General features: G+C 39.6%; 1 protein-coding gene across 1 annotated transcript in view; it reads right to left on the bottom strand.

Annotated features, from left to right (window-relative positions):
- Positions 1-880: 880 nt before the first annotated feature.
- The window catches only part of HAO1 (hydroxyacid oxidase 1), a 49,868-nt gene continuing 27,582 nt past the window's right edge, over positions 881-23,166 (bottom strand). The window contains exons 5-8 of the mRNA XM_081941943.1: positions 22,861-22,952; positions 8,436-8,594; positions 7,546-7,615; positions 881-4,077 (exon numbers count right to left, since the gene is read on the bottom strand). Of these exons, the coding sequence (XP_081798069.1) occupies positions 4,007-4,077; positions 7,546-7,615; positions 8,436-8,594; positions 22,861-22,952 (392 nt within the window). The 3' untranslated portion in view covers positions 881-4,006. The remainder of the gene's footprint in view (positions 4,078-7,545; positions 7,616-8,435; positions 8,595-22,860; positions 22,953-23,166) is intronic.

Here is a 23,166-nt window from a genome sequence, read left to right as displayed (position 1 = left end):
AACTGTCTTGCTTAACCACAGAAATTTTGGGCTCAATTGTGGTCATAAGTCAAGGACTACCGGTACATTCTCCCAGAAGTTTTCACCTGCAGCAAATTCTTGTTTATTTCTTTCTTCAGGTTTTGATCACCACCTTTTCCTGCATTTAGTCAAAGGAAGGGGAAAGAGTTTTCCCTTCAGGACTTTTCTTTTTTTTTAAATTATCTTTATTATACTTTTTCCTTCGTTATACCTAACATTTCCATTTCTGCAACGGCAGTGTGCTGTCTGCATCAAGTCTCTTTTAAATACACATAATTTTAAACACACCATAATTATAACCATTATTATCATAATACTTACAATATAATCTTCCCTTCTAATCATCCTATACAATTTAATCTATAATCAAATGTAATCCAGTGATAATATTGCTTACGGTATTATTGCTTTTATATATATATATATATATATATATATATATATATATATATGTGTGTGTGTGTGTGTGTGTGTGTGTGTGTGTGTGTGTGTGTGTGTGTGTGTGTGTTACAACCCCTGGTATGCCCAAATATGGGAGGGAGCTCACTACTCCCCCTTTCTGTCCTTCGGCTCATTACAGAAAACCATCCAGGCAGAAAACCATATTTTTATTTTTAATGTTGCCTTTGCTATGTTTGTGTTGTATTTGTGCTGATAAATAAATAAAGGGAGACTAGTATAGATCTTAAGGGTAAGGGTATGGCTAGCTGATGAGAGCTAAATAGCTTGAAATAGATCTATACTAGTCTCCCTTTATTTATTTATCAGCACAAATACAACACACACACACACACACACACACACATATATATACACACTTTTATTTTATTGATCATCCTTAATTATAAATTACTAACTTCTGCTTCTATTTTCTAACCATTTATAAAATAGGTCCCAAGTTAACTAGTACTCTGTTTCCTCTTTATCCTTCATTTTCATTATTAGCCTGTCCATTTCGGCACAGTCTAATATTTTCTTTATTACATTTTCATCTATAAGTATATTTTGATTTTTCCAATTTTGTGCGTACATAATTCTTGCTGCCATTACCACATGTAATATTAAATACGTAATTCTTTTACTATATTTTCCCGGTAATATACCTAGTAAGAATTAGACTATTAATTGCCTCACTTTAAATGGCTATAATGCACCAGATTTAAGGGGAGAGGTTGTATAGGAATCTGGCTACATATCTATGATTAAAAGTATGTTGCTTAAGAATTGTGATTGATGCTCTGGAACTCAGTTTGGATATACTGAAGGAATCTTAATGCATCTTAACAAAAGTTATTTACAAATCACCTGAAATCGTCTTCTGCTCTTTTAAGTTATGTTCTGTGATGCCCTTGCCCTAAATGTATTAATTATTCATCCTTAAGTACTTGAGCAAAATGGTTTGGTTGAGCACTGCATATATGGGACTGATTGGTGTAGATTATAGCGGTGACATTAAAATATTTTTTCCATATTTTATCTATATCTTAAATTCTTTTATTTTATTCCAATTTCATTTTAGACTGTATTTTATTCCAATTCCATTTTTAAAAAAATTTAAGCAAACTTTAGTAATAATTTATTTCTGGAACTCTGCACTTTGATATGGCCCAAAGGCTAATCAATCAATCAATAAAATCTAATTATTTATCCAATAGTTTCTTGAGTTTCTTTGCAACCAAGGCAGACTTCCCAACATTACAAAGGTAAAGGTTCCCCTCGCACATATGTGCTAGTCGTTCCTGACTCTAGTGGGCGGTGCTCATCTCCGTTTCAAAGCCAAAGAGCCAGCGCTGTCCAAAGACATCTCTGTGGTCATGTGGCCGGTATGACGAAATGCCAAAGGCACACAGAACACTGTTATTCCTATTTTTACTACTTGCATTTTTACATACTTCTGAACTGCTGGGAGAAGCTGGGACAAGTAACAGGAGCTCACTCCGTTACACAGCACTAGGGATTCGAACCGCCGAATGCCGACCTTTCTGATCAACAAGCTCAGCATCTTAGCCACTGAGCCATCCCGTCCCAACATTACATTTATATAATTGTTTTGGGAGGAGAGATGAATATAACGTATAATTTTTCCTCATTTTTATCTCTACCCACCATTCTGTGAGATAGGCTGGATAGACAGACCAAAACTGGAACAGTGTTGATGCACTCTGTGCACAGGATTGGGGAAAAAATCTGTGTTTTTTAAACTTGGCCCCTGTGAGATGTGTGAACTTCATCTCCCAGAATTCCCCATTTTGACTAGATGACCTTTAGAATTACTTCCAAGCTTTACTTGCTCTAGGCTCCATTATCGTTGAATTTCAGTTTCGCTACACCACCTTTCCTAATGAGTGTCATCATGAAGTATACAGCCGAACTGTTGATGGAACTTAATTTGCTCTCAATCTACTTACTTCTGAACCAATCTAGCCTTTAGATAAGACACATTTTGAGAACTTAATTAATGCCATTTCTGAAAACCAGATCCACAATGTCTTTACAATAAGTATATTATTAATGCATCTTCAAGAAAAAGGTAGTAAAAAATCATAGTAGCTACTTCCCCAAATATTTTCTTTCCTAAAACTGTATGCGCTAAAATTGATCAAGCATTGTTTTTCTCCCATCGTTCCTTGCTTCTTTCCCAGTTTCATACAAACCAAAGAAGGTTGATCAGTCTTACTTATTTTGCATTTAAACTTAATGTTATGCTTTGTAGGTCATACCACCAATATAATTAGTGGAATAAAATTGAGTGTGCTTTTGCTAGTTTGATGACTCAACACACCTACTTGGAAAAAAAAATACAAGTTTTCTTGGAGAAAAGTAAATATCCTTCAAGGAAAAATAATAAAGGTTAGCCTCAGTAACCATGTACGTGCATGTCTGACTGCTCTAAGTTAAGGATGCTGTGGGAAGTAGCATCGGTCCCAACAGGATCTGGCTGCCATATAAATGTCAGCAAAGGAGGTCACACTGGGTCTGTTTGTCTCACTACCTGCACACTTGGGTGTTATTTGAAAACCTGGAAAGCTGAATCACTAATCTAATGTTTGCCATTGACGCTAGAGGAGATTTGAGGTGAAAGATAATTCCAATCGTCTCCCCTGAGGTGAGTTCCTATCGGTTCGGACCGGTTGAGCTGAATTGATAGTAGCTTGGCGGCCTGGGTCGCTGGAAGTGGCAGCGATCCAGGCCTGCCACACCCCTAAACCGGTTCTCCCAGCAGTGCCATAGGCGCCACCATCTTGTTTTTTGCTTCTGTGGATGCGCAGAGCAATTTTAGTTGTACTGCGCATGCACACATGTGCACCGCGCCTCTGAGTGAACCAGTAGTAGTCTCTGCCGGAACCCATCCTGGGTCTCCCCAAACATTTCTCCTTGCAATTGTGCATTGTAGTTGACAAGGGGAAAGATAATGCTAGGGCACTAAGTTTATCAACTACAGTTTGGGTTTGATTCAGTATTTGAATCACTAAGAAACATTCTCTGAATTTCAGACTATAAATATTATTTTAATATTATGTGCTCTATAAACAGCTGCTTACTGTTAATTTAGAGATCAATTGCTCCTAATCATTTGAGCCAAACAACTTCAAAGCATCCTTACTAATAGTTGTAATATTTTAAACTGCAGTTTTGTAATTCTCAGTCCATCAGAAAACCTACAACTTTCACCATTAATTAAAGTTATAAAATTCTACTTAAGACCACTGGAGGCTGCACGACATTCTTCAAAAGTGATGAAATCCATTCAGCACTGATTTTTAAGGGGATATACTGTAAATGTCTAAAGTCATTCTTATGATACATACCAGTATAGACTACACCAGTAATTAAAAAGAGATTGACATAGCTGATATATTTTCAGAAGAAACAGCTTTGGTAGTTCCAACTAAAACTTGTCCTGCTTTCGTTTATTTTTAATTCCAAATTCTTGATAAGTAACAAGACATATGCAACAAGTTGGGATTCCAACAAACAGATGCAGCTACATCTTGGAAGCTTCCCACTGAACTCTCCGGACCAATGTTCTGTCTATTGCTTCTACACTTGGACAACCTAGACAAGAAAAAGATGAATCATTATATTCAAAATAATTGGCTCCAACAAGCATTTCCAATAATAGTCCTGAAATTGGTTTTTGTGTGTATTTACACAAATCATCGGATCTCCTGCTCTATTTTGTAAGGATAAGTGGCTAATAACTAATGCCCTTTTTCTCAAATGGTATCCCTTTGGAATAATCTTCCTTAAAGAGGTCAATTTGGTATCATAATGTTTATCTTTTAGATGCCACATAAGATTAATTTTATTTCTGAGTGCTATTACTCCAAAGATGTTGGGATGAGGTGAGATTTTTCATAAAACAAATACTATACCCGAAAGAACTTTCCTTGGGAACACAGTACAGTTCCCTTCTCTTATCCCTGTAGTTATAAGCTCGGTTACCATTATCTCACTTAATTCTATTTGCATTTTAGAAATCCCTCAACTTTAACTCTACATTAATAGCCAGGCTTAGTTTGGCCTTACAGAATTTCATTAACAATAGTTGTTGACTTATATTATGATAATGTAATAATATTATTATATTTTAGGAAGGGAAAGGCTACAACTAAGTATCAGCATTCATAATCTATGTATAAAAGATTCAAATAAGTGCACTTGAAAAGATCAAGTAAAAGTGGCTGAGAAATAATAATAATAATAATATAATAATAATATTTAATGCTTCTAGACCGCCCCCTCTCCCGCAAGGGACTCGGGGCGGTGTACAGTTCATACAAAATATAACAGGATACAATAAAATTAAATTAAATATGTACAGTTGACAATTGACATGGAGGAGGTTAAAATGTAGTTAAAAGAACTGTACAAAGCAGATATAAAATAAATTCAAACCCCTAAAAACAAATACAGTAAATTAAAAAAACCCTAAAATAACCAGATACAGTGGGGCAAAAAAGTATTTAGTCAACCACCAATTGTGCAAGTTCTCCCACTTAAAAAGATGAGAGAGGCCTTTAATTGGCATCATAGGTAGACCTCAACTGTGAGAGACAAAATGTAAAAAAAAAGACCAAACAATTACATTGGCTGATTTGGAAATAATTTATTTGCAAATTATGGTGGAAAATAAGTATTTGGTCACCTACAAACAAGCAAGATTTCTGGCTCTCACAGACCTGTACCTTCTTCTTTAGGAGGCTCCTCTGTCCTGCACTCATTACCTGTATCAATGGCACCCGTTCGAACTTGTCATCAGTATAAAAGACACCTGTCCACAACCTCAAACAGTCACACTCCAAACTCCACTATGGTGAAGACCAAAGAGCTGTCAAAGGACACCAGAAACAAAATTGTAGACCTGCACCAGGCTGGGAAGACTGAACCTGCAATAGGCAAGCAGCTTGGTGTGAACAAATCAATTGTGGGAGCAATAATTAGAAAATGGAAGACATACAAGACCACTGATAATCTCCCTCGATCTGGGGCTCCACGCAAGATCTCACCCCGTGGGCTCAAAATGATCCCAAGAACGGTGAGCAAAAATCCCAGGATCACACGGGGGGACCTAGTGAATGACCTGCAGAGAGCTGGGACCAACGTAACAAAGGCTACCATCAGTAACACACTACGCCGCCAGGGACTCAGATCCTGCAGTGCCAGACGTGTCCCCCTGCTTAAGTCAGTCCATGTCCGGGCCCATCTGAAGTTTGCTAGAGAGCATTTGAATGATCCAGAAGAGGATTGGGAGAATGTCATATGGTCAGATGAAACCAAAATAGAACTGTTTGGTAGAAACACAACTCGTCGTGTTTGGAGGAGAGAGAATGCTGAGTTGCATCCAAAGAACACCATACCTACTGTGAAGCACGGGGGTGGCAACATCATGCTTTGGGGCTGTTTTTCTGCAAAGGGACTAGGACGACTGATCCGTGTACAGGACAGAATGAATGGGGCCATGTATTGTGAGATTTTGAGTGCAAACCTCCTTCCATCAGCAAGGGCATTGAAGATGAAACGTGGCTGGGTCTTTTAACATGACAATGATTCCAAACATACTGCCCGGGCAATGAAGGAGTGGCTTCGTAAGAAGGTCCTGGAGTGGCCTAGCCAGTCTTCAGATCTCAACCCCATAGAAAACCTTTGGAGGGAGTTGAAAGTCCGTGTTGCCCAGCGACAGCCCCAAAACATCACTGCTTTAGAGGAGATCTGCATGGAGCAATGGGCCAACATACCAGCAACAGTGTGTGCCAACCTTGTGAAGTCTTACAGAAAACGTTTGACCTCTGTCATTGCCAACAAAGGATATATAACGAAATATTGAGATGAACTTTTGATACTGACCAAATACTTATTTTCCACCATAATTTGCAAATAAATTATTTCCAAATCAGCCAATGTGATTGTTTGGTCTTTTTTTTTACATTTTGTCTCTCACAGTTGAGGTCTACCTATGATGCCAATTACAGGCCTCTCTCATCTTTTTAAGTGGGAGAACTTGCACAATTGGTGGTTGACTAAATACTTTTTTGCCCCACTGTAAAATACATTTGCCAGGAGGGACAATTGAATTATGCCAGGCCTGCTAGTCGGAACAGGTGGGTCTTCAGTTTTTGCCGGAAGGAGCGGAGGTCAGAAGTGGTTCTAATGTCGGGGGGGAGGTCATTCCAGAGGGTTGGGCCCATCACAGAGAAGGCCCTACTCCTCGGTGTCGCCCGCTGGCATTGCCTAGTGGACGGCACCAGGAGAAGTCCCTCCCTGTGTGAGCGTATTGGCCGCAGGGATGTATGTGGGAGGATGCGATCCCGCAAGTAACTAGGTCCTGTGCCATGGAGCGCTTTAAAGATGGTAATCAGCACCTTGAAACGCACCCGGAAAACCACAGGCAGCCAGTGCAGCTCGCGCAGAAGAGGTGTTACGTGGGAGTACCTCGTACTCCCCATCACAGCCCGCGCGGCTGCGTTCTGAACTAACTGCTTTCTGATACGCAAGCCACCAAACATGAGTTGCCCATGTGAGCTACGTGTAACATTCCATTGTTCAAATCCTATCTTCCTATCAAATGTGATCAACATACAAAGGGTAAATAAAATAATCCCAATATAGATAGTCCTGGATTTATGACCGTAATTGGAACCAGGATTTCTGTTGCTAAACAAGGCATTAAATGAGTTGCACTCAATTTTACAACCTTTTTTGCCATGGTTGTTAAGCAAACCACCAAAGCTAAGTGACTCAATCTTCATTAAGCGAATCTGGCTTCCCCCATTGACTTTGCTTTTGGGTGTTTGCTGGGAAGATTGCAAATGGCAGTCACGTGACTCTGGGATGCTGCAACCATCATAAACACACATGACGGTTGCCAAATACTCAAATTTTGATCACATGACCGTGAAAATGCTGTGATAACTGCAAGCATAAGGACAGGTCATGTCACTTTTTTCAGTGCATTTGTAACTTCAAATGGTCACTAAACAAATTGTTGCTAGTTGAGGACTACCTGTATGCTTTGCATCTTACCAGAGAGCGCCATTGCTAATTTGAATTCTTCTTTCAGCATCTGAAGAACTTCCTTCACACCATCTTCACCCTAATTAAATTAAAGTACATTGTATGAATATAAATGCAGTGGTCCTAGCTTGGTCCTAACTGACAAACACCTTATTTGTCCAGTAGATTAATCTTTCTTTACTCTCCACAACTTAGCTCACTGACAATTGCAGGTCCAGCTGCTTTGAAAAAGAAGCTGAAACCTTCCTATGTTTCCTCTTGAACCATTAGGAAAATAGCAGAGCGTACCAAGACATTTAATTGACCCCATGAGCTTTTTTTTTTTAAAGACATCATGGTGCACTATATTTAGGCTGACTTAAAGGTATCCATAATCCGGTTTGGTTGGTTTGGGCTTAGCATGTGATGGAGTTTGGCGCTTTGGTGTGTGTACCATCATGTTCTGGCTTGGAATTTATGAGGCCAGTGGATTGTGTCTTAAAAATCATTGTTAAACAAATAATACTGTAAGATTAAATCTGAAATACAAATTGGAAATCCATTATTTTTAGCCCATTTCTCAAATCTATTAAGTTCATCCTTAGCTATGTAGAACATTCACAAATCCAATATATGATGTTGCCATCTTCAAATGTATTTCTTCACATCTTCATTCATGCATGTCTTCTTCATGTCTTTCTTCTATTTTCCTCATGTCTTCATTCAAGTTATTAATACCCATATGGTAGTGGCCTCAGGATCCAGCTATGCAGTTTAACTAGTCAGATCCTTTGGGTTTTCCTTGTAACATTATAATTGTCATTTTGTTGTTTTCATCCAGAAGCACTCCAATGACTGCTAAAATGTGGAAGGAGATGTCTTTCAGACAAACACTGAAGAACAAGAATGATTTGCATTACCTGGTAGGCAAGACCCCAGATTACAGGCCTTCCTACAAAGACCGCTTTGGCCCCAAGAGCCAGGGCCTTGAGAACATCTGTGCCTTTTCTTATTCCACCATCTAGAAATACTTCAGTCTTCCCTTCCACTGCATCTATTATTTCAGGCAGGACCTCAATCTGTAAATGAAAATGAGAAGAGAGGAAAATTCCATATTTGACATGCCATATTTTTTGTAGTATAAGACATACTTTTTTCCCCCATAAAAGAGGGTGAATATTTGGATGCGTCTTATACACCGAATGTAGCCAAAAATGCGAGGCACAGAGGAGGCGATGGTCTGTGGCAATCCTTGCAACCTGGAACAGCTGATTGGGGGTATTCCAAGAGGCAAATCCACCCACCAATCAGCTGTTCATGCTGAATCAGGCTGCAATAATGTGCTGAAGCTGACCTGGCTATTCACTATTTGCTGCAAGGAAGTGTCAGAGTTTGCAGCAGCAATCACATTCAGAAAGCACACACAAGTAACTGATTCAGCAGAATTCAATAATTTCTTTTTATATATAATATAACACATTAAGTAAATATACAGTACCAACAGCAGGTTTTCCAATGTGGCAGTTCAGCAGAGGAGAGAAGTTTCACTTTCAGTTTTCCTTTCAGATATCAGCACAGCATACAGCTTTGGCCACACCCTGGCTCCTTGCTGTCTCCTTCCTTGTTGTTCACATAGCAAATACTGTTTGTTTCCAAACAGTCCTCAACTCTCTCACACACTGACAGGACGCTAGCCAGATGAATACCATGAATGGTGGTAGGCAAAGACAGAATTTTTTTTCTTATTTTCCTCTCCAAAAACTAAGGTTATACTCCGGAACGTTCTATACTCCAAAAAATATGGTACTTGCAGAAGAATCTTTGAGATCCAACATTTAAATATTTAGAAGCCATAAATGCTGTGGCATTTTATTATCCTGTTTGATAAAATTCCAGCTAGCCTGCTTCAAATGCTAAAGTAAGAACTATATATCCAAGTGTCTATTACTGAAATCCCCAAAGCTTCTGCACATTCTCTGGGAAACCACAGGCCATGTTCACCACCACATAATTACTAACTGCAACTTAGACACTCAGTGACACCTCATCGTATTAAAATCCTTCATTATTATAGGCTTGCTGACTCTCATTCTCCAGAAACCAGTTGCTAGGTTCTACTGAATCTGCCTTCCAGGGATTAGGGAGTGTCAACTGGCAGAAACTCTGAGATGTATAATTAATGCTTGAAAGTTTCTGTCACAGAGAACTGCAAACAGAATAGAGATCCTAGAGCAGCCGCTTCAAATTTGTTGGACGGCATTTGCATAAGTCACAGGAGGTTGTAATTCAGTCAATCTGGACTGATGGAACAGACTTTTCAATATATAGGTAATCCTTGACTTACGGACATAATTGAGCCCAGAATTATGCTGGTCATTAAGGAATTCATTACATGACAAACCCAATTTTAGGACAAATTTTGTGGTGGTCATTCATTAAGTGAACCCATTGTCTGCAATGAGGGATTTCTTTGGCAAAAACTGGAAGTAATTGCCAGGTTCTGGCACAAAAATGTTATTAAAAAGAGCCGTGGTGGAGCAGTGATTAGAATGCAATACTGCAGGCTAACTCACTGCTCATTCCAGGAGTTTTGATTCTCAGCAGCTCAAGGTTGACTCAGCTTTCTGTCCTTCTGAGGTGGGTAAAATGGAAAGCCAGATTGTTAGGGGAAATATGTGGACTCTGTAAACAGCTTAGAGATGGCTGTAAAGCACTGTGAAGTGGTATATAAGCCTAAATGCTATTGCTATTGTTATAAATCACAGTCACGACCACAAATAGCTGTAAATGTGAGCCAGTTACCAAGTATCCAAAATGTTCTGACAGTTGTCAGAATCACATATCTGAGTCAGAAATACTCTTTTTTAGGTCTCTTGAAATTTTGAATAGTCATAAATGGAGGACTACCAATAGTAGATAGGTATTAGGCCCTTTAAATAGGGGAGCTAGATAACTGAAAATTGAGAATATTGTTTATATTGACATGGCCTGTGATTGGTTCCAGGATCCCATATGGTGTTTCAAGATTTAAATTCTAAATCAGGGAGTGTCCAAACTTGCCCACTTTAAAACTTGTAGACTTCAACTCTCAGAATTCCCCAGTCAGCTTGATTGGCTGATGCATTCTCGGAGTTGAAGTCCACAAGTCTTCAAGTTGCCAAGATTGGACACTCCTGCTCTACATAGATCCTCAAGTACAACCTATAATTTTATTGTCTGTTTGTTTTTTCGACAGGCCTGGTTAGACTTTTCCAGAGCTGACAAGATATTTACATTTTTGTTTTCCATTGCTGTCTTTTCTTCTCTCTCCCTCTCTCTGTCTATACAAAGAACCGCAGATATGTAAGTATACATATACACAATGCTTTAGTATAACAAACATATACTTTTAAGATTTTTTTTTATCCATTTCAGAACAATTCTACATATATCAATTACGTTTCGCATTCTCCTGTTCCTCAAGCATTAATTTCTTGAAGCATTATTACAGATCCAAATTCTTGGTGAGCTGTGAATATTTGAGTGTCTATGGTTTGCAGGGCCTTAGATATTGAGGCAATCCTTGGCTTACAACCACTGTTGAACCCAACATTTCTGTTGCTAAGTGAGACATTTGTTAAGTGAATTTTTGCCCAATTTTATGAGCTTTCTTACATCCTTCATCCACCAGCCCAAAACTACTTGGCTTCTTTCTATAATAACATTAGAGTTTAAGTGAAATGCAAGTGAGAAAATTCATGGGCTGGCAGGCTCCAGCTAAAAACTTTCTTGCTTCAAAGGGGATCAAGAGCTATTTCTATTTGACTCAAGATGATTAATTAGTAATTTAATCAGCATTATCGAGTACCTCGATTCTTTTCCCTTTCTCTCTCTCTTTTTTTTCTTTTTTTTCTTTTAGATTAAGTAATTCTTGCCTAAGGAAGGAAAATGCATGTTTAAAGGCAGAGAAAACCCAAACCCAAGATTAAGCTACAGAGAACCAAAGAGATTGGGAAAGTCTGTTCTAGCTATGTTATATAGACTAATTGGTATTCAGAAAAATGTATGTCTTTGCATAACACTAAAATTATGAAAATAGTGATTAATGAAGAGAAGTGTAAGCTGGAAGGTCACATCCTTGAAGATACAGTATGCAGCAGCAAAATTAGTGGCTTTCCTGCTGACAAAGTAGAGATTGCCAAGGGTTGATATTTGCCTATTTCCTTAAATCTCAAAGGGAATTCTCATATATCGCCAATGCAAATATGTTCCTGCTAAACCTGTCATTGTTTTAACAGGAGCCACTAATTAGCAGTGCAAATGGGGAGGCACAGAGGGGATGTTTGCACACATTGTTATGAAGGCAGCCCACTGGTCTAGCAGGCTTGGTAAATCTATCAGCCAGCCATATATGCTTGCTAACCACTCTTTGTTTGTGTACTTGTTGTATTTTTGCAGACACCCATCTTACAAAACACAATTCTGGGCGGATCCCCCAATAATAAAATGCCAAGACATCCAGAGCAACAAGTCTCCATTCTATCAAATAATACCATCCTTGAGCTCCAACTTTATTTTCTCCCAATGCTGGAGGTGGGGGAAGGGAGCCAATCTTTTACAACTTTCTGTAAGGCTCAGAGAGTAAATTTCTGTAAATCTCAAGGAGAAGGTGTTTCACAAGGTAGAGGCTGCTGTAAAAAAGACACACTACCTGATCCAACTAAATGGCAGCATCTCAGAGGAAGCGGTGACTCAGTGGCTAACATGCTGAGCTTGTCGATAGAAAGGTTGGCAGTTTGGCGGTTCGAATCCCTAGGACCATGTAATGGGGTGAGCTCCCGTTACTTGTCCCAGCTTCTGCCAACCTAGCAGTTCAAAAGCACGCAAAAAATGCAAGTAGAAAAATTAGGTGGGAAGGTAACAGCATTCCGTGCGGCTTCAGCATTTAGTCATGCTGGCCCCATGACCACCAAGACATCTTCAGACAGCACTGGCTCTTCGGCTTTGAAACAGAGATGAGCACCACCCCCTAGAGTTGGGAATGACTAGCACATATGTGCGAGGGGAAACTTTACCTTTAAGAGGAAGGATCTGAAACGAGCCACCCAATCTAACCCGATAGGGCGAGCAGATATCTCCAGGAAGAGGCAGTCTTACAAATAACCTGCCCCTTTGCCTTGTTAGGGCTTAAAGATAATAATCAGCTTCTTGAACTATATCCAGAAAGAAACTGTGAGCTACTAAAAGTCACACAATAGCAATGTGATTTGAGCAACTGAAGAAGCAACCAATACTGCATGTACCACCGCATTCTGGCCCCGTTCTAATTTCTGAGTAGTATTCAAGGGCCATCCCATAAATACATTGCAATAGTCCAACTGGGAAGTGACAAAGGTATGCCTGATTGTGAACCCACAATGGGCTCAATTGGCACACAAGATATATCTGTGCAAAGATTACTCTAGCCGTGGCTTCCATCCCCTCCTTGAGCAGAAGTCACAAATTGAGGAGACCCCTCCTCAAATTGTGTAGCACCTCTGTCCAGGGAACAGAGATAATATATCATCAGACCAAAACCTCCAAAGCACTCTATCTTGTTGGGGCTCAACCTGAGTCAGTTCTTCCCTATCAAGAGCTTCACAATCTCCAGATACTAAGAAAGCACAAGAATCATCTTTCCAGCCAGAATTGGAGATGTGTAACTGGGTTTTACCAGAATACTGATTTAGAATTTAGAATAGAATAGGGATGGAAGGGACCTTGGAGGTCTTCTAGTCTAGCCCCCTGCTCAAGCAGGGGAGCCTATACCATCTCAAACAAGCAACTGTCCAGTTTCTTCTTAAAAACCTCCAGTGATGGAGCACCCACAATTTCTGAAGGCAAGCTGTTCCACTGGTTAATTGTCCTCACTGTTAGGAAATTTCTCCTTAATTCCAGGTTGCTTCTCTCTTTGATCAGTTTCCAACCGTTATTTCTTGTTCTGCCCTCTAGTGCTTTGGAGAATAATTTGATCCCCTCTTCTTTGTGGCAGCCCCTCAAATACTGGAATACTGAAATCATATCATGATGATGATACCACTTCCCATGCTTGAATGACCTTACCCAGCAGGTTCAAGTAGATCTTAAAGAGGAATGGTGAGACACCCAAGCGCTAAGCATCACACAATGCAAGGGCCTAGGGTTAAACCACTTCCCACAACAACACACCAGTAGGAACTGGCAGCTTCACAGTTAAAAGTGTTTTCCTTGCTTTAAGCTTAAGCAGAAGATGGAAACCGCACACACTTTGAACCCAATTTAGAGAGAATCAGTTAATGTAATAAGTAAAATAAGTACATGCAATGATTATTCCTACTAAGTATTAGTTGGAAAAGTTATCTAGGGGAGACGGGATGTTAATAAAAGCAGAATTTGAATACGACTCATGTTTTCCAGTATTTTCTTTTTTTAAAAAAACTTTTGCTAGGTAAACAAATTCTGGCTTCTTACACTGTGACATTTTCTGGGGAAAATCCTCCTTAACCCCACTCCAAAGGTGATGTAATTGGTTAGGATGAATTCTTCAATAGTTTACTTTGACTCACATAAAAGTAGTGCGTAAGAAGTGATGCCGTTTATCAATTGTACAAACTGAAGCATTCTCTGTGCTAGACATTTCCAAACCCTCTTCTTTGAACAAGGCAATATAATCATCTAACAAAAAGGTTATTGTTGAACTGCTTCATAAGGATAAAAAATGGCTTTTCTGCACACAAAAAGCCACAATAACAATTATAACAATCTAACAATTCAGCTCCTCGCTCATAGATATGATTGGACATGACACGAAATCATGACAGACGAGTTCCAGGTCTTAAATTGCATGTCAACAATTCCTCCCAAGTCTAATATGTTGATATGCAAAAGAGCAAAGGAATATTTGTATGTATAAACTTAATTTTTTTCATATTCTGAAAACGATGCTATAAGAAACAAGCAGCGGCAAGAGTGATTTCTTTGAAGACAAAATCAGTGGCCTGAGGGGAATCAAAACTTGCAAGTTCAATTTGCTATATTCCAGTTGAGGTTTTCTAGTCATCTGGCACATAATAAAAGAAATTGTTTACTCTCTTTAGGTTTTGCTTTGGAGCCAGAAATATTTCGGTCCCACTTCCGTATATGTACACTCACTGTCATATCCAAGCATATTGCCCCAAGTACTATTCCTTTAGTACTATGACACAAGTCATAATTAAAGCAATCATTTCATCCATTTATAACCAGGCTTAGGAAACAGCCACCGCTTTGGAACAAATTTGCTCTGAAGAGTAAGCCAAACTTTATAGACAGGTTTCAAGGACCTAAAGGCAGCTATCAGAATTTTAAAGTAATTATTGTATGATCATTCAGATATTTCATGATCATTCAGTGACATCTTTTGCATGACTCGGATCACAAAGCTGGTCCTGGCATCTACCATTTAAAGAGGCACCTCAGCAGGGCAAATCTGGTAATCCAGTAAAGCAGTAGGATAAATCCAGAGCTTTGGGGAATTGCTGCTATTTAGAGTAGACCAGTGACTTTTCCTCAAAAGTAAGGCAATCTCCATTTGAGGCAGACTGGCATTTCAGGGGGTTTATCCTGGTGTTGTGGCCCGCCAGTGGAGCTGATGGCAGACTCGGACAGCGAGGAGGTTGGGGAGGAACATGGGCCAGTCCTGGAGTCTGCGGAAGGCTCTGATGAGTGCTCTGGGGCAGAGGCAGAGATGGGGTCAGGGCCATCTGACAGTTATCAGCTGTCTTTGGAGTCGGAGATAAGTGGGGCTGAAGAGCAGCTGAAGCCTGTTCCCGATGTGCACGCACAGAGCTATCAGGAGAAGGAAACAATTAAGGAACAAAGGTGGACTTGGGAGTAAAGGCACAAGGGGAAGCTGAATGCCCTCCCCCATAGGAAATAAACAGGAGCAAAAGGGGAGTGGTGTTTGCAGGAGACAATTAGTTCATTAGTGTGAAGATTTGCTTATCTGAGAGACTCCTTTCCAAGTATTTCCTTGTACAGCATTGTGTCTGGAAGCTATCGACTTGGCAACTATCCAAGGACTGATAAGGTCTGTGTTTGCAATTCACCCTTGAAAGACTGTTTGCTGGGACTTCACTGGATGTGAATGCTAGGAATTCACATTAGCCAAATAAAAAGGTTTTTTTTTTTCTGGGTAAGGAGTCTGTTTCGTGATTTGGTGAAGCCTAGGTCAGAAATATTTTTGCCTGGGGCAAAAATAGAAAATGTTATGGTGACAAATGTAGTTTACCTAAGCTCCCTTGCTGTTTTCAAGGGCAGATGGAGAGCACATTCCGTTCTCTATGCTATGATACGATTCATCAACCAGTTAATTGATTAAGTAAAATATGGAGAATTTGTATTTATAAACTGCTATATTTTTTTTAATCCCACTGTGAATTTTTGCAATTTCACAGGAAAAAAAAAAGACAGGCCTCAAGAGCACTTAAATGCTGCTTCCACAGTAGAAGTGGAAACACGGGGAAACTTCCATGTGTCCATAAATATCTGGGATGCCTCATGTTGAAACAGCTGCAGCTTCTGAATGGTCTTTAAAGGTAGCTCCATGCAGAGCATATTAAGCCAGTTACCCAGATGCGGACTGAAACAGCAAGTGAGTGTGGACATGAATGCAACTGGCACAAAACACTGAGTGCCAAAACATTCTTGGGCATCAGCGGTGGGTTGCAGGAGGTACACCCCGGCATGAGCGTACCGGTGCCTGCCCGGAGTACCGGGTACTGTTCTGGTACGGTACTCCGGAGGGCCCACCAACCCACCCAAGCTCCTTACCTGTATTTGAGCTCTTTGGCGCTTCCACACATGCACATGGAGCACACAGCTCCTGCGCAATGCTCTGCCGAACAGCTGGAGCATCGCGGAGGCTCACGGAGGTGTCGCAAGAGGTAAGGACGCTTGCGCACGTTCATGTTGTGGATGTCGGGCCCCATTGCAACTGTACCAGTTGCAATGGGATCCGGAATCCACCACTGTTGGGCATGTACGCTTGCTGTATAAGCAGAAGATAACCGTCCAAGAGGACTCCGCCATACCAGTCCAAGGAATGCAATCCTATATAAGGCTAAAAATGGTTTTTCTCTGAAGCCAGGGAGCTTCTGACCCTGTAGTCAAACTGCTTTTGGCAATTAAGCTTAAATCTTTCCAGTGGTGGGATTCAAATAATTCAACAACCGGTTCTATGCCATAATGATTTCTTCCAACAACCAGTTCAACAAACTGCTCAGAAAGTTAACAACCGGTTCTCCCAAAGCGGTGCGAACTGGCTGAATCCCACCACTGAACCTTTCCCCTTGATTTGAACCTTCACTGCCAAGAGGAACCTCAATAGCATATTCTGCTCATCCAGCATGGAAAACAATATAATTAAAACCTGGGTATTATCATAGATTACTTGGTGCGTAGAATATTAGGGAATTGCTAGAAAGGCTGGAAGGAGGGATTACACACCCAAAAACAGCATTATTTTGAGACTTGAACCAGCCATTCAGAAATGGGGAGAACCTCTGCAACCAAATCCTCCCTCAATCTTTGCAACCAGCCTAGAAGAAAACCGTCATCGGTGATATTGAAGATAGCTGAGGAATCCAGTAAATCCATAACATTTGCTTTCCCCATTCCAGTCCCATTATAGGAGTCAGATAATTTGAGTCTGATGATCCTGTCCCATCTGAAAAGGAATCAGATTATCTGCTGCATCTGCAATGCTACCAACTTCTCTATAATCCCTCTATAGCCAAGCTGATCAATAGCTTCTTGAGTAGAAGCACATACCATGTCTTTCAAGGCTGGTGGGATACCTACAGTTTTCCTACACTGTCGTTCAAACTTCCCTTTGCAACATAACACTTCTTGGTAACTTCGTGACCATCCATTCATTTTCTTCACAACAGCGTGGAAATAGTTTTCCATTGATGCTTTCTGGGATTTTTCTTTTTATTGCAACCATGGAATTTCCTGTAATCTCTTCCTAGCTTTTTGAAATCTATCAATGTCAGGTCATTGTTGCCAAAAAGATGTTCGGAATAATAGAATTTGCAGTGCCTGAAAAGGGACAGGAAAGCAGCAGTGCTCGTTCACAACTTCATGAAGAACCAGTCCACCCAATGTATGAGACACTAAAATATATTATGGTGAACATTGAAATAGGCTTATAGAGAGGAAGCAGCACAGATTGATGGAGTTTATAACTGGCAACAGTGTATCATATAAGATGGAGAAGCAATTCATTCTTGTTTTCATAATTACTGATAAGCCTGCTTTTTATTATTTCTTGGGGAAGTCCTTTTATAGATAAGTTATTGTTTGATCTTATATGCACCATTTGTTGTTAGTTGCGAAGTCATGTCCAAACCATCGTGACCCCATGGACAATGTTCCCCCAGTCCTTCCTGTCCTCTACCATTGTCTGGAGCCCATTTAAGCTCACGCCTACTGCTTCGGTAACTCCATCCAGCCACCCCATTCTCTGTTGTCCCATTCTTCTTTTGCCCTCAATCTTTCCCAGCATTAGGCTCTTCTCCAGTGAGTCCTTCCTTCTCATTAGGTGGCCAAAGTATTTGAGTTTTCTCTTCAGGATCTGGCCTTCTAAAGAGCAGTCAGGGTTGATCTCCTCTAGGACTGACCGGTTTGATCGCCTTGCAGTCTAAAGGACTCACAGGAGTCTTCTCTATAAACCATTATAAATGACTAAGTTATAAGGTCAGAAGTTTTGTTTTTTCACAAAGTAGAACGTATTCCTTCCAGTTAACTGCTGAATAGGGCACTGGGGCATTGGCCATCTAGATCAGGGGTGTCCAACTCGTGACGACACGTTGTTGTCACGTAACGTATCACAACTTTCCCCCCTTTCCTAAAATGGGGGTGGGCATGGTCAGCGCATGACGCATCCAGCCCTCGGGCTGCGGGTTTGACACACCTGATCTAGATGACCTGGCAAATGGTGAGTGTGGGACTTGTTCTCAGTCTACCTGTATAATAATAATTTTCATCTATTCCACCAGACCTCCCATGTGGACATTCTAGATCTTATGAAGAAGAAAATTTTTTGCAGGTCAGAGATTTGCTGCTATGATAGGATTTTCTTAGCCTGGAGGATGGGGGGGCAAAAAACAGACGTTCCCAAAATATTGCAGAACAAAAACAGATGGACATTTTTGTGGTCTCAAATCACTAATTAGCATCCTGCCCATTAAATCAAGACTAGATTATAAAGAAGATCAAAGGCATTAACCAGGCCCTGCCTTAATGTACTCGCTGATAATTGATGGCCAAAATATACATATTCAATTTAGAGAGATTCTGGAACCTTGCCCCCTTTTTTCCCCCTGCAATAAACCTGCCCATTCTGTATCTGTAAGAATCTTGCTTTCTTGTTGTGAGTCTTCGTAAGAAGGTTTACAGCTGGACTCCAGCACAATTGCCTCTCCCATCTGGCCATTGTGCTTGGCACATTCAAGTCCACATTTGCTGTGGCTGTAAGAGGGATTGGACACCCTACTGACATAACCTATTCTCATTTTTTTTTAATTCAGACATGGGAATACAGGTAGTCCTCAACTTCCAACAGTTGATTTAGTGACTGTTCAAAGTCACAACGGCACTGAACAAAGCGACTTATGGCCATTTTTCACACTTATGACCGTTGCAGTATCCTTAGGGCCATGCGATCAAAATTCAGATGCTTGACAGCTGAGTCACATTTATAACAATTGCAGTGTTCCAGAGACATGTGGTTCACCTTTTGCAACCTTCTGGCAAGCCAAGTCAATGGGGAAATCAGATTCGCAACAACCATGTTTTAAATTTAGGAACTGCAGTGATTCACTTAACAAACATTGCGAGAAGAGCCGTAAAATGGGGCAGAACTCATTTAGCAAATTTCTCACTTAACCAAATAAATTTGGGGCTCCATGTGGTCATAGGTTGAGGACTATCTATATTAATCTTATGGGAGGAGGAGGAAAAATGTTCCATTTACAGCTGAATATTTATGATATTTACAGTAATGTAGGACATTTTATTACCAATAGGATGACTCAATTGAGAATATAGCATTTCTAATCATCACAACTCGCACACCTAACACAGTTCTTCCAGTACAAAGAATTGGGGTTTTCCTTATACATTATTACAGTTTGCTGCATTAATGTTGCTGAAATTTGTTACCTATAAAAACTAATTGTACAATAATATTCTGCCTTCACTTAGTAACAATAGCAACTAGTCTTGATTACTGTTGAGATAAGTAGTAATAGCCTGTAGCCTGGAAGTCAGATCAAGATAATGTTTATACACTCAGCCAATTTTTCATGCTTTCCTCACATATTCCTTCATGCTGAAAAACTCATAGTTTCTTTTTAAATATACAACAAGGAGTTACTAATAAGCCAGTGTCATTATTGGACATTTACATTTGTAGCAGCTTTGGAAACAGCATTCACACTATCCTACTTTTTTCATTCAGAGATTGTATGCCTGATTTGCATGCACAGTTTCACATTGTGTTTTTAGTTTAAACAATTTGCCCACTTAATTCTAATTTTGAAAAACAACGTTGTACCACTTCAAAAAAAAAAAGTGCTTACATATTTGTTCCCTTTCCCTTTTCCAGGATGATTAATCTGTTCTGAGCCTGTTAAACTGTCATGCCAGCTACAGTAAAGTTGTTTTTGTTTTGTTTTTAGGTATAGATGTGGAAAAAATAGTTATTTTTTTCTAAAAATAAAAGCCATCAATACATGCTTATCTTAAGCACACCAAAGATAAACTTGATTATCCCTCCCCTTCCATCAAACTGCCTTATAATTACACAACTAGGTCAGGGATGGGTTTCAGCCAGTGTTACTGCCAGTTTGCTCGTGTGTGCAGCTTGCAGGCGCTGGATGAGTGCTGCATGCGCAAGCACAGTTCATTGGAAATTGTTCTGCGCATGTGCAGAACTCAAGAAAAAGTTGGCAGTCATGGTGGCGGTGGCTGGGGAACCGGTTCAGGGGTGTGGCCAGCCTGGGTCGCTGCCGGATCTGCGACCCAGGCCAGCGTACCATTATCAGTTAGGCCAAACTGGGCTGACTCAGTAGGAACCCAACCTGTGGACTAGGTTCATACAACATGCTGAACCCAGATTAAACAAACATATTCTGGATCTCCATTATAAGTTACTTCCAAACGAACAGAATATATTAGGGCTTTAATGCACTGTGGGGTACATTACATACAAAATATCAGAAACATGCAAGCCATGATATTACCTGTGACACTCTACGGAAGCGAGAGTTGGCTTGTAAAGAAGCAGTATTGATACTTTTGAACTTAGTGTTGGATAAGACTTCTAAGGGTACCATGGACAGCCCAAAAAAAAACCCAAATAAATAGATCATTGAACAGATCAACCCACAGTTCTCAGTCGAGGCACAAATGATCGGGCTTAAATTATCCTACCTCAGATCATTCTGTGAAAATCTCGCTCTCTGGAAAAGACTCTAATGTTGGGAAAGGTGGAAAGAAAGAAGGGAAGAGAATGACCAGCAGCAAGGTGGATGGACGTGGTTACAGTGGTGATTTGGGAAACTTGAAAGAACAGGGATAAATCATCTTTTTTAGGAATCAAAAAAAATGATGACAGATAACCAAGCAATCATCAGACAACATGCTATGTCAATTGCTGGATGTATGTAATATTGTGGATCACACATGGCCAACCTTCATCCATTGACAACCAACTTATGCCATTGACATGTCAAGAATACACTTTGAGTGTCCCTCCTGAATCCGTAGAACTGAAAAAGATTAGAATATACTCTTCTCGGAATAATCAAAGGGAAATACACAAAAAAAATCAAATATTTACTAACACATCTTCTAACTACAGCTAGAATTGCTTTCGCCCAATCCTGGAAACAAACTACTAACACACACACACACACCCCAGACGAATTAATGATAAAAAAACACTGGACTGCGCAGAGATGGACAAATTAACTCTAAAATTAAAAGATAAAGAGGAATTGGAATATTATGAAATCTGGAATAATTGGTATGAATGGTTAGAAAACAAGAAAAATAATTAAGCCAAAAGCAATACATATAAATACATATAGAACTGTGTATAACAGTATGTAAATATAGAAGCGGAATATTATAAACATGTATAGATAAGATGATATAACAAGGTACAAATGTTAACATAATGACTGTAATGTATGGTGAAAAGAGAAAAACATGTATAGATAAGACGATATGACAATGTACCAAATGTTGACATAACGACTGTAACATATGCTGAAAAGAGAAAAACAATAAAAATTACTAGGCAAAAAAAAAGAATATACTCTTCTCCATTGATTGTTGAGGGTAATAGGCTGACACTGTAAACTGCTTAGAAAGGGCTATAAAGCATTTGTGAAGCGGTATATAAGTCTAAGTGCTATTGCTATTCTAGCCTAGGAAATTGAGAATAAAGCCAAACTTTATACTAGGACCTTACATATCTTATTAGCATAGCAAATTTATTGTTTTTCCCCTTTGGAATCACTCTCTTGCTTTTCACATAATTACCTTGAACGTCTAAGATAAATCAACTGCTACATTAACTAGAGTAATTAGCATTTATTGGGCCTGCATTTCATTTAATACTTTTAAGATTTAAGATTTGCCATGTTAATTACCTTTATTTAAAATATTTCCTGGGAATACTTTACAGCAAGTAATTAGTTTACAGTTTTTCTGAAATACAGCACTATAAACATTAAAGCATCAACAGGAAAAGGAGTCCCAGATTATTGATAGACTGCAAAAATAACTGCTAAACACACTAAATCTTATTTGAAGTAGTTCTATGTTTAGCCAAGCTGAATCAGTTCCAGCCACCCAGAGACTTCCAAGCTTCTTTTATATCCTTTGATAATCACGCTATCAAGACAGGGTAGATTATTTTATGATGAAAAAATAATTAGCAGATTAATACTAGTAAAAATATGCATAGGCTTGTAACATTTTGCTTTATGATGCTCTGGCAAACAAAAATAAGGAAACTACCCTTTTAAGCTTGGAAAAAAAGCTTGCATTTGGCACCAAAGAATAAAGGCTAATATTAGACAAGCAAATGATTTTATTTAATATTATGTGCTTTTCCAAAAACCAAGCGAGTCAATATTGTTCACTAGTATTGAATATTAGCAGTGCAGCATTTCTAAATGCCAAACTGTTTTCTGATTTTAGAGAAATACCAGCTGCTTGATGGCTCTAGCTTTATTCAAATGATTTGCCAGTCCCTAAGACCAAGTCTTAATATTTTTCCCCTTTAATACTCACTGTAGCTGGTACACCATCCAGTTGTCGCGCGCCATGATTTGATACCAGAATCCCATTGACGCCAAGCTTCACTGCTTCTCTAGCATCGTCAGCTGGGGAAACAAAATGCTATTTTTTTTAAAGTTGCAGCTGTCATTGTGGAAACTGCGACAAGCATTAATGCCAGTTTTTCAAAAACAGAAGGCAGCCTGAAAAATGCAATTCAGCAATTGAAATTGAAAGGTAGCCTTGTTCCTAAGTACAAGGCATAAGTAAGTAGACTTAATCTTTCTATATACTATAGGCAAGCCAGCACAAAAGGACATG

Source organism: Natrix helvetica (genome assembly GCF_964273705.1).
Source record: "Natrix helvetica genome assembly, chromosome: 2".
NCBI classification, from domain to species: domain Eukaryota; kingdom Metazoa; phylum Chordata; class Lepidosauria; order Squamata; family Natricidae; genus Natrix; species Natrix helvetica.
The sequence above is the reverse complement of the archived record's forward strand: the minus strand, read 5'-3'. Positions and strand labels throughout refer to the sequence as shown.